Source organism: Moschus berezovskii, chromosome 6 (assembly GCF_049115385.1).
Source record: "Moschus berezovskii isolate FMDL1 chromosome 6, NW_MosBer_1.0, whole genome shotgun sequence".
NCBI classification, from domain to species: domain Eukaryota; kingdom Metazoa; phylum Chordata; class Mammalia; order Artiodactyla; family Moschidae; genus Moschus; species Moschus berezovskii.
Window position 1 is genome coordinate 51140487 of NC_142465.1, and position 14986 is coordinate 51155472.

At 35.1% G+C, this 14986-nt stretch overlaps 1 protein-coding gene across 1 annotated transcript in view; it reads right to left on the reverse strand.

Annotated features, from left to right (window-relative positions):
* CAND1 (cullin associated and neddylation dissociated 1) overlaps window positions 1-14986 on the reverse strand; it is a 51797-nt gene that overhangs the window by 18492 nt on the left and 18319 nt on the right. Inside the window, exons 3-11 of the mRNA XM_055394197.2 lie at window positions 13964-14118; window positions 11537-11660; window positions 10298-10554; window positions 10113-10218; window positions 8803-8948; window positions 6084-6376; window positions 4401-4542; window positions 2571-4064; window positions 1587-1682 (exon numbers count right to left, since the gene is read on the reverse strand). Coding sequence (XP_055250172.1) covers window positions 1587-1682; window positions 2571-4064; window positions 4401-4542; window positions 6084-6376; window positions 8803-8948; window positions 10113-10218; window positions 10298-10554; window positions 11537-11660; window positions 13964-14118 — 2813 coding nt within the window. The remainder of the gene's footprint in view (window positions 1-1586; window positions 1683-2570; window positions 4065-4400; window positions 4543-6083; window positions 6377-8802; window positions 8949-10112; window positions 10219-10297; window positions 10555-11536; window positions 11661-13963; window positions 14119-14986) is intronic.

Genomic DNA, 14986 nt, shown 5'->3' on the forward strand with positions numbered 1-14986 from the left:
GGTGATCCAAACTGCTGCAAGTGTCAACTTAAGACTGACTTCTAGCAATTTATCATAGGCAAGAGCCTCAGTTTCTCAGTTTATAAAATGAGAATTATAAACTTCTAGGGACATGGAACAGAATAAATAGCATGTACATTACTGAACACAGTGTCTGGTACATGTATTCATTCATAGCTATTCATCAATATGTAATCTCAACCCTATGATAAGTAAATTTTAGAATACATGGTGGGGAAAGGTGCCAGAAGACTTAAATGTATCACAACAGCAATCTGATAAAACGGGAGATGAAAAAAATGCTTCAAACATCATAGATTGGTAACCTCAAGACTGATCACCCAGGAAAGTTCTGACTATAAAAAAGGTTAAGAGATAGCTTGTGTTCAAGAAGAATTTAAACCTCCTCACCTCAGTCTGTTTACAATTACTATGATGGTAAACTGCTTTTAAGTGAAGCTCCTAAAGTACTGCTATCATTACGGACAAATGGTGACACAATCTACGATCAGTGGTCCCCAACAACTTGGTCTAGGAATTTCCATTTCCATTTTAAACAACCAGAATGATCATCATCTAACTGAGTAACTATCCCAGTGATGCACACGCTGACTGCTGTCAACCTACAAAAGATGTCTCTGGTGGGCTTCCGTCTATGGAGTCACAGAGTCGGACACGACTGAATTGACTTAGCAGCAGCAGCAGCAGAGATCTGCCACAGGTCTCTTCCTCTGCTGTATCTGGTACAATGCCAAAAATGAGAATCAACAAAGAAAAAAGAGGGGCGGAGAACAAAGGCAAGAATCTTCTGACAGAGACTTCCTATGAATTATCTCTACATCTCAGCACTGGCATCCATTTATCCTCTATGTCCCTCTTACTCTGAACTAGCAATCCCTTTGTGTAGTTCTTTTAGACTATGTTTTTGCCCTTTCTGGCCCACTGCAGAAAGGCATGAAGCTGCTAAGTTTCTGTGCATACCCCTCTCTCCTCTCTGCTGATATCCCCATTCTTTTGTCAAGAAAACACCAAGAGTTTAGTTACTAAAGAGTCTAGGGAAACTGATGATGAAAACAACATAAGAAGTTATAAAATCATGAAAAATAATAAAGATATGACCTTTTTCTTTCTTGGGTATCTCCTCTTAGGCTGACAGGGCTAAACACCTCAAGAATTATCTTTTTTAGTCTTAAATTTCCACCTTAAATTTAGAAGCCTCCACAGAGCTCCTTGGGAGCTAGAGGGATGTAAGTAATAACAGAAAATTCAGCCATCACAACTCAAATGAGATTCAGTTACAACTGGGAAGAACTTCAGACTGGTCAGATCATATAACATTTCCCTTTACCCATTAGTTTACTTTAGGTCATTCCCAAAACATTATTATCAAATGTGTAGTTGACTTTCAAGACATCCTAGCATATTTACCTAATTTCAATTATTTGCAAAATTGTGTTTTTAAGGAAACAATTACCAGACCCTTAAAAGTATTTTAGTTCCTTGGAGATATATTTAGCTATTGAAATGATTCAGGTTTTGACAATTAACTACTATTAGGCAGTATTTTCATCTTCATTTCCACTTACCTATGCAGTTCTTTAATAGTGGATCAATAGGTTGTGGATGATCAGAAATAGTAAACTTCACAGCTGTAACCACTGAGCTTCGGGCATATGATGAACCTAATTAAAAATAAATTCTAAGTCTACTGGTATTTAAGTCCGCTAAAATCCATGGTCCTTTACCATTTTCAAACCACTTCCAAGTAACATCAGTGTCTGTAATTCCTTAAAATTCTCTTTGATCAAGAAGGGTATTTCTTCCTTCCCTCAAGATACTAATGGAGCAAAGTTTATTCATTTTGTGAAATATAATCTTGCTAGATCTCAAAAGGAACAATTTCTTCCAAGAAGGATGTAGCCTGAGAAACCAGCAGTGAAGGATCTACCCCTCCTAAAAGGGAGCTGATTTAACCACAACAGCAGATAAGATTATCAAATTTTTTATTAAAAATGGAAGCAATTTCCAAGAATGAATGGCCATTATTACGTTCTCCTTGGATAATAAGGGTTGGCACTGGTAAATCTGAAAACTGTTCCCAGAATTTTTCATTTGAACTTAGTTCACCAATTTTAGTACTGTAATTAATATAAGCATGGTACTCTGGCTTTATTAATTCAAGAGGCATCTATCTTTTCAACATTAAGACAAAAGAGTAACCTTAAAATATATTAAACACTAGAAATGACACCAGATTTATTTAATCATTATCTAACTACACTCTAATTTTTTTAAACAACAAAACGTCATTTGAACATGGCTCCATATCATAAGTTCTACATGTAACAAGATACAGCATGAGCCATCTTTCCAGGCAACCAAATACTAACAAGAATTTTGGAGGGGGGGGGAGGCTCAACAGGGAGGGGGGAAATATATATATGTATACATATAATTATGACTGATTCATGTTGTTGTACAGCAGAAATCAACACTGTAAAGCCATTTTCCTCCAGTCAAAAATTTTTAAAAATAAAAATTTTCTTAAATAAGAAAATCTAGGTACCCACCTGATATTAAATACCCCTTAAGCCGTGGAAGGAGAGTTTCTGGATCAATTAGAGTGAGTTTGCCTAGACATTCAGCAACAACATTTCTGGTTCCTTCTTCTGCACACTCACAGTGCTTTAGCAATAAGGCCCAGATGTTTTCAACATATGGTTTAAGGCCCACCACTGATGCAGAGCTAATAATTTCCTTCAAGGAATGAAGCAGTAGATACTGCCTTTTGGGTTGACTGGTTATTTCTTGTAAGACAAACGGTAGGTATTCAGGAAGGTTGCCCACACTAATGCTGCCTAATGCATAGGATGCAGCTGATTTGACTTCTTCACTAGGAGATGAGAAGGCTTCTAATATGACAGACTTTAGTTCCAGCTGCCCACTTAAGTCAATATGATGCCCAACTTCTCCAAGAGACAGTAGAGCTAAGAGGCGAATTGAATCTGTAGACCTTGAGTTCTTCACATCTTGAATAAACTGACCTACTACAGCTGGTCCTTCTTTAGGGCATGCTCGAGTAAGAGCAGCTACGCACTTGGCAATGGAATAATAAGACTGCTTATGAGTAAGAGCTGTGCTCTGAGAATAAACTGGGCCAGTAAGCATGCGCAACAAATCCATATATCCTAGATTATTTGTTCCAGTAACAACCAAAGCTTGGAAAAAGTCCAGCATGGCGCTAAGAGCTCCCCCTTGTAATAAAGGTGATCTAACAAGTCCAATAAGTTCATTGAGAATGGATCCACTTATCTTCGAAAGGGAGGAGGGATACACTTTTGCTAGTGTGGTTAGAAAACTGATAGCCATCTGTGAAACATGCATATCACTTTCGCTGATAAGAGGTGGGAGCTCATCTAGAACTGCATCAATCATGGCAGCAGTCAAGCTGTCACTATAGTTTTTAATTAGAATATCTAGAGCAGAAAGGGTACCGAGTTTCAAAGCTCTCTGGTTTTTCCTGAGAAATGAGGCAAGGATAGGAACCCCTTCTCCCAGGACAGGCCTCAAATCTATCTTCAAAGGGGACCCAGCAATCAGTGTCAACGCCTTCACTGTAGTTAACCGTGTAATCTCATTCTTCAGTCTCTCCAAGAAAATCTGAAGTGTATTTGGCAAGTCAGAGCCCAAATTGTCTCCAAGGTTGCAAATAATTTGTCCCATACAGGAAATAGCCCTTTCCTTGACTTCCTGATCAATGTCAGCTGCTTTTAACCTCTTAATGGTACAGGTAAATAGATCTTTGATGTAAGAAGTCGCATCAAACGAGGAAGGCTGATCTAAAGGACGAATTACTTTGACAAGTTGTTGAGTAACAAGAAGCGCTTCAGATGTAATCTTGTAAAATGGGTCTCCAACACAAGCCACCACTGGGGGGACCAAAGCTTGAACGTGAGGGTGGAAGACTTGAGGAGAGTGGTTACAGAGGATTACATATAGACAGGACAAAGCATCGATCTTCAAATTTGATGAGCTTGATTTATCATTCAGTGAGAAAATGATTCCTAAAAACCCAACCAAAAAAGAAAAATCCAATATTTTTATGCATGACAATGTCATGAAAGTAAAAATATAAAACTAATCCCTAAAAGACTGCTAAAGCTTCCACTTTATCATTATCTCTAAAGTAATAGAAATTCCAAAAGCTGTGATAAATATTAAAGTAAAATATTTTAGGGTATGGTTTTAAACTTTTAACTTTAGATATTCAACGTTCCTATAAAAAAGTTAGTTCCACGTGCAAATTAAGTTGTCACAAATCATCCTTTTCAAGGAAACAATTATTTAAGCTTATCTAAGTCTTAATAAATCCCAAAAGTGATTTACTATTTCTTGCATACCTGGTACAAGTACAGGAATGTGTTGTGTTAGGGCCCCAGGTAATACATTTACCAGTTCAGTTAACATGTTAAAACAACACTGTCGGGTCTTCACACTTTTCTCTTTCATCTGTTTGTGCAGAGCTTTAACAATGTTTGGAACCTGTAATTATCAAGTGCTCATTAGCTGGTTCAGTTATTAGTACTTCCTCAGTTCACTTAAAACAAATTACAAGGGATGGGGACGAATGGAAGAATTTTTCTGGTCAAATTCCTAACTCTGCTAACCGCTAACAATTTGTTCGATACAAACTTTGTTGCATCTATTATGCATGTTCTCTTGTAACTATATTTGCTTGATACTGATAAATAGAGAAAAGCTATCATTAGCTTTCTACAGAGCAAAAGAATAGTCTTCCTTGATTAATTTTACTTATGAAATGCACAAGACTAAATAGAAATCTAACTAATAATTTTCAACCAAATCTTTAGGAACATAATTTATAAATAGCACATATAAGCAATTAAAGGAAAAAAGACAAATTACGGAAAAGAAACCATTAAATGGGTCCTCGTTTTTGCTTTTCGTTGGCTCTTACAATGAAATCAACCTCACTTCAAATGTAGTTACAAGAGCAGGAATATGAGTCAAAGACATCGTTTCTACACTTTCTAATGTTAGTGAAACCTAAATAGGTATTTGCTAATAAGTCTTAAGGGTAGCAGGATACAGACACATACCATATTGAACAATTATGTGAGAACTAGAGGCGAAAGAAAACACCTATCTAATTAATTCATCATAGCACCATCAAAATTTTTTGTGATTTTTATCTGCTTTCCATATACTTAGTCAATTACTTACGTCTTGGATACACTTTTTTTCTTCTACAATTAATCTTTAGTGTTCACCTTTAAGTTCACCACAATCTTTTAAAATTTTTACTACTTAAAACAAGATAGATATGACTTGTACATCCCTTCTCCTGGTTTAGTTGTTTAGTCTCTCTCAAGATCTCTTCTGTAATCCATAAAAATGGACATATGTGTACCCCATGGGGCTGCTTTAGAGATTACATATAAGATAGGAAAAGTACTAAATATTCAGTAAATGGGGACGATACAGACCTAGTAATTAGATCCTAAAAAACATGTCCTAAAGTGAAAAAAATATGTATTTTATCAATAATAGGTGGCGTATAAAATCAATAATAATTTGTGGCATATAAAGCCTGTGTGGCAGGCTTCACTGTATGTTTAAACAGAGCATATCATTTCCACCTTGGGTAGACAGTTTTAAGTAAACCATTACTACAAATGCGAAAACTGAGGCTTAATATAATGTCTAAATAACTTGTCCAAGACCACACATACACACACAGAGTCCTAATTTCTCTAAATTAGAAGAGAAAGAAGCTATGAACACAAGTAGTCCAATTCTACTGCCTTAAGATTTCTCCATTAATACATCAAAGATATTTTATTGAATCTTAAAGCTAACATTGTTCAGCCAAGAAAAATCAAGAAAACTTCAATCAGAATAAATTATAAGTAACATTATATGAGGATCCATAAACTATTATACAAACATATCCCACAAATGTTTCTCTAAAGCTATTCTGGAACTCCTATTTCCATACAAAAACACCATTTTAAAAGATCACATTTACTAGCAGGACTTTCAAAACCACAATTTAAACTGACCTGACTCTGAAGCATTGTTAAAGGTGTTTCTCCCTGTTCCATTGCATCAGGGTCACACAGCCAACTTTGCACAGGACGAGTTTGCTTCAAAAGAGAAAGGTACGCATGAAATACATCTGCCTTTACATTCTCTTCACGCTCTTTAAATCTGGATATCAGTGCAGGAGAGACGGTCTTGTAGAATTCTGGAAGCATTTCATGCCTTGTGCTAACTACAGCATCCAAGCACTTAGCAGCTGCACGTCTCACTTTCCAACTCATGTCATCATCGTCACTGTATTCATCATCACTCCCTAAAGAGAAGTTTTAATGTTAACAGACTATTAATCATAAGAAAAGTTTAATACAGAAAATAAATTGATACTCATAACTAAGATAGTTTTCTAACTTTTAAGATGTACAGACAGAGATAGGTTTAAGAAGAACTAGTTCATAAACCAGAAGCAGAGTTTACTTAAAAATCTACACAAAAACCTCTAAAGAAAAATGATCTGATTGTGTTTTTGTTAAACATTTTCTTGGTGATGGATAATGAGCTGCTTATTAACTATCATTTATTAACACATTAAACATCTTCAGATTACAAATACGTGTAACTGTCCCAGCCTTTTAAATAATAGGAATAGAAGTTCAATTCAAAAGATTCACTTGACACTACGTGAAAATCAAACAACTGGGGAGTTTGTAAAATAAACCATAAAAATAATGATCAGTACTAGTGGCATATCACACTGTGAAACTAATTTTTCAGGGGAGAAAAAAGAATCCTGACATTAGCTTTCTTTGTGGCTACATGGCTTTCCACTAAATTTGTTGATGGGCAATTAGGAAAAAATATGTGTATTATCTTAATATAGCTTAAAGAAGCTATACTTTCTCAGTTACAACAATAAAATTCTGTCCACAGAATAGAGCACTAGCTTCTCCAAACTCCTGCTAAACATTAAAACAATATTCTAATTCCGTCTCACTTATACCAAATACTGCTAAATCAAGGCATTTGATTTGAAGAAAAATTACAGGGCACTATCAAGTAGACTATTTAAAGCAAATAAGTAAAAGAAAAATTTCCAATGGCAACCCAACTATGGGAATAACTTTACAGAAATACACTTCATTGAAAAAGTTATAAAAATTAAATAGCCTAAAAACTAAAATTATGGTTATATAAATTACAATAACACTATGATAAAAAAAATATTAAGTATCAGAAAATGATCAGGTGTAATGAAGAAAGTAAGAATGCTAGAAAGGGAATAGGAGTATGCAGTATGGGAAAGTCTTGAGATGGGAGACTGGATGAGGGAGGTATGTAAAAGAAGTGATAAGGTATAACCCCAAAGTTTTTGGCCTGAGAAACTAAGGAGAATAGAGGTGCTATTCTGAGATGGAGAAGTCTAAAGAAGAAATAGGTTAATAAGCAAGCAGTGGAGGAAGGGTGGAAAGAAGATATTTTGGACATCTAGGCAGTGTATCAATTAAGCAGTTTTGCATATATGAACCTGGAATTAACAGGAAAGATCTGGGATAAAGTTTGGGTTTTCAGCATATTGATATTAAAGCCAAAAGACTAGATGAGATCAACAAGATTACAAGAATGTAACAGAGAAGTCAAGAACTGAGCCCAGAAATACTCCACAGTTCAGTGATCAGGGTGATGAAGAAGAATCAGCACAGGGACAGAACAGGAGGAATCACGAAGACAGGACTAAAACCAGGAGAGAGTGATATCGCGGCAGTTAAATAAAGAAGTGCTACTGGAAACTGAGGAACCGGCAGAGTCAAACATCTGAGGTCACCAGCAATCACTGCAAGACTGGATTCAAAAGAAAAGGGGGAAAAAGGAGTTGTACAGCATTTATTCTTTTGAGGAGTTCTGTTATAGTGCAGAGAAACTGAGCGGTATCTGTTAAAAGTCTAAGGTGAGATTAAGAGAGCGTTTTTGCATCTTTTTTAAGATGGATGAAAGTACAGACTTTAGAGCAAAGGCATTACCTAAATTCATTCAAAGATTCAAACTTAAAAGTATAATTAACAGGGAATCCACCAACACACACACCCAATAACTTATTCAAACATTGCTATTACGATTTTTTTAATAGAACAGAGACAACTACACATGAGCAACCCTGTGCCCTTGAAGTGTTACTGCTTTCCACAGTAAATACCACAAATCTCAGCACAACGCCATCAATCTCAGGAACCTCAGAAATACTTGGATTATTCATGAAAGTTAAGTGGAGCCTCAAATAATACTTAAAATTTCTCATTAAAAGTAACTATGCATAAAACAAACCAAACTGCTAGGAGTATGTTATCTATAGGTACAATTTTAAAAATAAGATTCATTTCCCTCCTTACAAAAACACTGTGTAATCACTGACAAGTGCTTGCCAAGAGAAAAACACTAACATTTTTTTCAGCTTATTTAAAAAAATTAAATTGGGACAGAGTAATTCTATTATCTACTTTTCATTCAACTTATTAACTGCTTTAACAAATGTTTACCTAGAACATGATTTTTAAAATGCTGCATACAGTTCAATACCTGGATGCCCAATAATTAAATCAACCTGCTATTGTTGAATATTGTTGTTATTTCTACTTTCACTATTATAAGCAAGCAAGCAAAGAGGACATTCTGGGGTAAGAATGATCTCCATCTATAATTAGTTCTTTCATGAAAATATAACAAATCCTACTACTTAATCTGAAATACCTTGGTCGTCGTCATCACCACCGTCTGCATCCATGGCATTTTCATCTTCATCTTCATCATCATAATTATAATTAGGATCATAAGTAAGATACTTAAGACATATATTTATAATGGTAGAAACATGGGGATACACTTCCTTAGGACATCTGTAGAAAAAACAAAAGCTACCTTGAATAACTGTACTTACCTCTTGACTCAGTATCTGTCAACTTTATTACCAGATTTTGTCTTCCCTTTAACGTAACATTGGAAAAGTGGTCTCCAGCCTTTCAACACCAAAGATCCTTCATCTTTCCCTCTCACTGACTTCATGTTTTAAAAGAGATTTACTTTTCAAATTACTCTTTTTTAATCAATTTTAAGATGAACGCTTCCCTTCTATCACCACCATTTTAACACCTCTGAAGTCAGGATGATTCTTACAATAAATGGTTATGACATGGTTAGTGTGGGGTCATACAAAGAGAGATCTGTATACACTTTATCTTTTCAATATACAACTATAACACAAAGACCAAATAAATGCATTCTTCAGTAACTAGCATTAATGGTGAAAATGGTAGGGAACATTAATTTAGGCTTGGTCTTATAACTTTAATGTTGAGAAGACAGAACGTATAATAAATGCCCAAGAATAAGTAATTTGTATTTCTCAATTAAAAGGAAGAAATGAACCCCACAATTTTTAGCAATTTTATATGACTATAAAGCTACCTATCGAAAACCATGAGTGAAAAGTGCTTACTATTACTACAAACAGCAACAGTCAAGTCAAAAACACTGTGCTACAATGCTGTCAATTCTAGCCAGGACTGGGGGAAAAAAAAAAATCTCGCTACTTAGCCAGTATGATCTCACACATAAATGCAGTTATCACTAGAACCAAGGTTTTCAAACTGAGAATCACTGCCCTAGGAAAATGGGTGTGACAGATCTCAAAAATTGTTGAAGAGATACAAAATTCACTAGAATATATTTCTGAACAGATAATTAATTTGTTCTGGTAAACCACATTAAGACAACTGAGAGACAATTATATATACCTTTCCCAAGTTCTTTAAGTTCTAACAATAAGGAGGAAACATTTCAAAATAAATGTGATGACTGTATTTTAAAATAAAGATGATATTCACTTCAAATACTGTATTGTTACCACTTATTATTTAAAACTTAATTAAAACATCTGAAATCCAAAATTCAATCCAGCTGTGAGTAAAATAACCCATTTTTCCTCACCCACCAAATCTAGATCTTCATGATTATTCTAAAGAAAAAATTTTATTTGAAAAATAGAGATCTTAAAAACTTGCCTTCGCACAAATGATTCAAAGGCTTGAATGCAGTACTCTCTTAATTCATCGTCATCTACATTACAAAATTTTACCACCAAAGGAATTATCTTCTCAAGGTATTCACCTAAGAAAAGCATATTGGTTCTTATAAATTTCATTAATATGTTTTAAAGAAAATTTTTAATTTTATAAATATTTCTTACCTATTCTATGACCAGCTTGCCTACTAATAGCAGCAATACATTGTATGTAGGTTCTTGTTGTTGACATGGAATCATTTTTGGACAACTCTGACAACAGATGTTCAATAAGATCAACAAAAACTATATTTCCACAGCTCATAACCAGATGGCCAAGAGCAATAATGGTTCTTTTCCTCACTGCAAGTCTAGGGCTGGTCAACTGGGGGAGCAGACAGGTCAGAATTGAAGGATGGAAATTAACTAGAAGTCCTCCTTGCCTTAAAATAAAATAAGAAGAAAACAAATAAATTCAAGATGTCCAAGAACTTCTACAACTTCTGCCCTCTGACCATCTCTCAATTACTTCTTCTACCTATTGTCTTTTTGCTACAAATCTATACACTCGGTTTCAACCACTTTGTCGGTTCAACTCCTCTCTCTCTCTCAAATCATTTCACATGTGCAGTTCAATGGTTCAACAGCAGTCAAATATCTGTGTCCTGTGCTGGTACAGTGCTAGTGATAAAAGTCACACATAGGACAAAAGGTCTAACTGAATTTTCACTACTTATCAAATTAACAAGACTCCAATCAATCAGAATGATCTCTGACTACCTTCTATTCATTCTATATTCTGGAACACTAGAATATAATGTTTTCCAACTCAAGACTACTCATATATTCTGATATATTCTATCCTTAAGCACATACACCTGTGCTCTAACCACTTTGCAAAACTAAATCCAGATGTGGTTTCCATAACAAACTTTCGTGGCTTCTTCCATTTTAAATGTCAAAATACACTATACTCTACGTTAATATTTAGTCCGACTCTGCCTTACATTATAGCCATTTGTCTTATCTCCTATAGTGAAGTATAAGCTTTTTGTGTGCTAGGATAGCTGTTCGCTTTTACTGTGTTATTTGTACCACATGAAGGCACTCGATTATTTTCAAGTTCAAGTGAAATAGCCACAAATAATGATGACTGTATTCAAGAAAATAAAGGGTAAAACAAAATATAAAAACTGTGCTGAAATATCTAAATTACAAATTTTATTTTCAAGCTACAAAAAATATGCTTGCTATGTAATATTACATAAGTATAATCGGCTTTTTTCTTCCCTCACCCCTAATGACACATTTATAAAACAATTTAAATATGAATAATTTGACCAAGTTTTATTATATTTATCAGAAAGCATTCTTAATAAATGCAAATATCTGTATATAAGTAACAGAAATCATAGTCATGTTTACCTGCTTAACATATCAGCCATAATATCCAAGGCTTCTAGCTGAACAGAGACATCTTCCTGCTTTGCTATTGCACTGGTAAGACGCCCAGTAATCTTTTTACATACATTAGCAGCTAATGCAGAGCCTGCATGAAAAAGGAACCAAAATAATTTCAAGGCAAGTATATTGAATTCCACCTTAAATTCATTCTAGTTACTAAATATTCAGAAACTCTAAACTTGACTTAAAAACTGACTCAAGAGATCCATGTCAGAAAAATATTTCAAAATAGGCTGTTTTTCAAGTTATTAGACATAAACAAGAATTAGAGATAACTGCAGAAGAGTACATGAAACAGGGAAAACAATATCAATTCAGTAAACTCATACTGCACAACTATTTCTGTGCACCAGTGGGAATGCTGGCTATGGAGCTATTAGCTGTAATGTTTACACCTCTAAACTGGAAAGCACATAACATTTTTCTCTACTTGAGTCATCTTTAGTAGTAACCTAATGAGATGCTTTCCAATCTAAGTAGAAACGTTGTTCCAAGAGACTCATCAATAAAGGTTATTAATATTTTAAAGTGGATCTGCATTGTTACTGACCAGAGAGAGGAAAAAAAGGAAAAAGAAACTGTGAAAGTAAAAATCTGCATGGTTAACAGAATTCCTCTTAGAGCCAGAAATCAGCTAAAAACAAACATGTTTCAATGAGAGGGAAAAAATGAGGAAAATTATCAATGTAACTAATAAAAGGAAGCTTTCTACTTGGAAGAAAAGTTATGACCAACCTAGACAGCATATTAAAAAGCAAGAGACATTACTTTGCCAACAAAGGTCCGTCTAGTCAAATCTTTGGTTTTTCTAGCAGTCATGAATGGATGTGAGAGTTGGACTGTGAAGAAAGCTGACTGACGAAGAATTGATGCTTTTAAACTGTGGGGCTGGAGAAGACTCAAGAGTCCCTTGGACAGCAAGGAGATTCAACCAGTCAATCTTAAAGGAAATCAGTCCTGAATATTCACTAGAAGGACTGATGCTGAAGCTGAAACTCCAGTACTTTGGCCACCTGATGCAAGGAACTGACTCACTGGAAAGACCCTGATGCAGGGAAAGACTGAAGGCAGGAAGAGAAGGGGACAACAGAGGATGAGATGGTTGGATGGCATCATCAAATCGATGGACATGAGTTTCAACAAGCTTCAGGAGTTGGTGACAGACAGGAAGCCTGGCATGTTGCAGTCCATGAGGTCACAAAGAGTCGGAGGTGACTGAGCAACTGAACTGAATACAACTATAAATAACATACTTCAGAGCTGGTGAAATATTTTTGAAGTAACTAATTCATAAGGGAAAAGTAACAATGACATGATACAGTGAGGGAAAAAAAGCCCATCACTCCTGGGTTAAAAAAATGGGTATGAATCTTCTTCACCCAACAAGGTAATCAAAACTTTGGATGAAGTGACCTAATCTCTCTGAATTTCAATTCTCTTATCAACAATCTACATTATTAAGACCTCCCACGTGATTGACATTTAGACAAAGTGAAATAGTGCATCATCTAGCATGACAGTTAGCACAGTGATTAATAAATATTAAGTAAATGAATGAAAACTATATACTGCTGCTGCTGCTGCTAAGTCGCTTCAGTCGTGTCCGACTCTGTGCGACCCCACAGACGGAAGCCCACCAGGCTCCCCCGTCCCTGGGATTCTCCAGGCAAGAACGGTGGAGTGGGTTGCCATTTCCTTCTCCAAAACTATATACTAAGACTACATTTTTACCAATACACATCTTTCCATGAAAGAGTAATTTCACTCCATTTGCAGATGAGACAGTAACTTTAGACTGCTAATTTAAGCCAACAGCTTAGTAGTCAAGACCAATTCTAAAACTTACATAAAAATTTCTGTTGGAGATCAAAAGCTAATTACTTGACAAATTCATTAACTGTAACTGTTTCAAACTTTTTAAAATTGTAAGTAGTTATAAAAGGCTCAGCCTGAATTAAAGACACTAGTAAACTGAAATCTTTCATAACTATCTTAATAGTGTTAAGTTTTACACCATAAATTCTAATGCAAAGCAAAATGAATACTGAAAATAGAAAGCTAATCAAAGTAACTCATGATTTTGGTTATCTTTTCTCTCATTGCATACACTGGTTTAACTCTTTTCTGCAAGTCACTGTACACGCAATTATATAAAATCAAGTTTCAACATTACAAATTTTCAGAACTGGCACTCCAAAGAAATACTTAAATTCAATCAAAATAACTGAATTTATTTTTAAGCAAAAGTAAGACTCTAGACATTTTTCCCTTCACTGTTTAAAGGGATATTTACAAAGATCTTTCTGGGGTAAATACATCTCTCTCTCTGTGACCAGGAGGAAAAAAAATTATAAAAGGGAAATAGAAGGAAAAAACACTCTTGCTTACCACTGGAAGCTGGAGGAAGTTCTCCAATTACTGTTTTGAGGCCAATACTCGAAATATCTCGAAGTTGTTCTTTATCAGAAAGCATGTTAGTGCAGAGGGTATCTACAATTGTCTCTACTTGGTATTCTTTCACTTTACTCACTAAAGGGCCAAGACTGTAACACAAAAAGAATAAAATTTAACCTAAATAAACAAAAAAAAACAGAAAAAGAGACAAGTAGTATACAAATAAGAGTATAAAAAATTCTTGATTAATAAGCTTCTTGCAGTTTCCAATTTCTTCCCATTTATTTTCTTCATAGTATCATGAAACTCAAGATGCTTTCACCCAACCCTGACCCTTGGCAAACCCTTCAAATACACATCTTGTAATAATAAAAAAGCTAATTAGGAGTCTGTTCCTAACAAGAATCCCATGATTTACCTGCAATAGTAATTCCATCCAGCGTATCACATTTTGCCAACTGTGATCCTTTCTTCCTACCATCTAGCACCAACTTCATTCCATTCATAAGCCCAAGAATTTATATTTCTTTTATTTTCTTAAGCATCAAGTAATCAGTTGCAGAAAGCAAACAAGTCAGAACCTCTCCATGCTTCCAAAGCATCTTGTATATGCCTTTCAGTATCTCATACTGCTATTATTTTAGCACTGCATGTAAGCCCACTGGTTGAGGATAAAGGCAAGCTCTCCTTCTGTGTCCTTCCCACAGAATTTAGCACACAGATAATACCTGGGGCATGACTATCCATTGAAGAACCACTGTACTCAAGACTGTACTGAATAACAAAAGTATGGCCCTGATCTTCAAAAATTTACCATCTGGTTGGTGAGGTAAGGAATTCACATAACTATTTTAGAAATTAACTTAAGGCATTCACTACTCTGCACAACTGAAAAAAAAACTTTTAAAGGCAATGTTAGTATTTATTTACAAACAGGAGACCGCACCTCAGAGACAAATTTTAGGTACTTGCAATTAGGGGATATAGTTAGAAAAAAGAGTATATCAATGGAAGGAC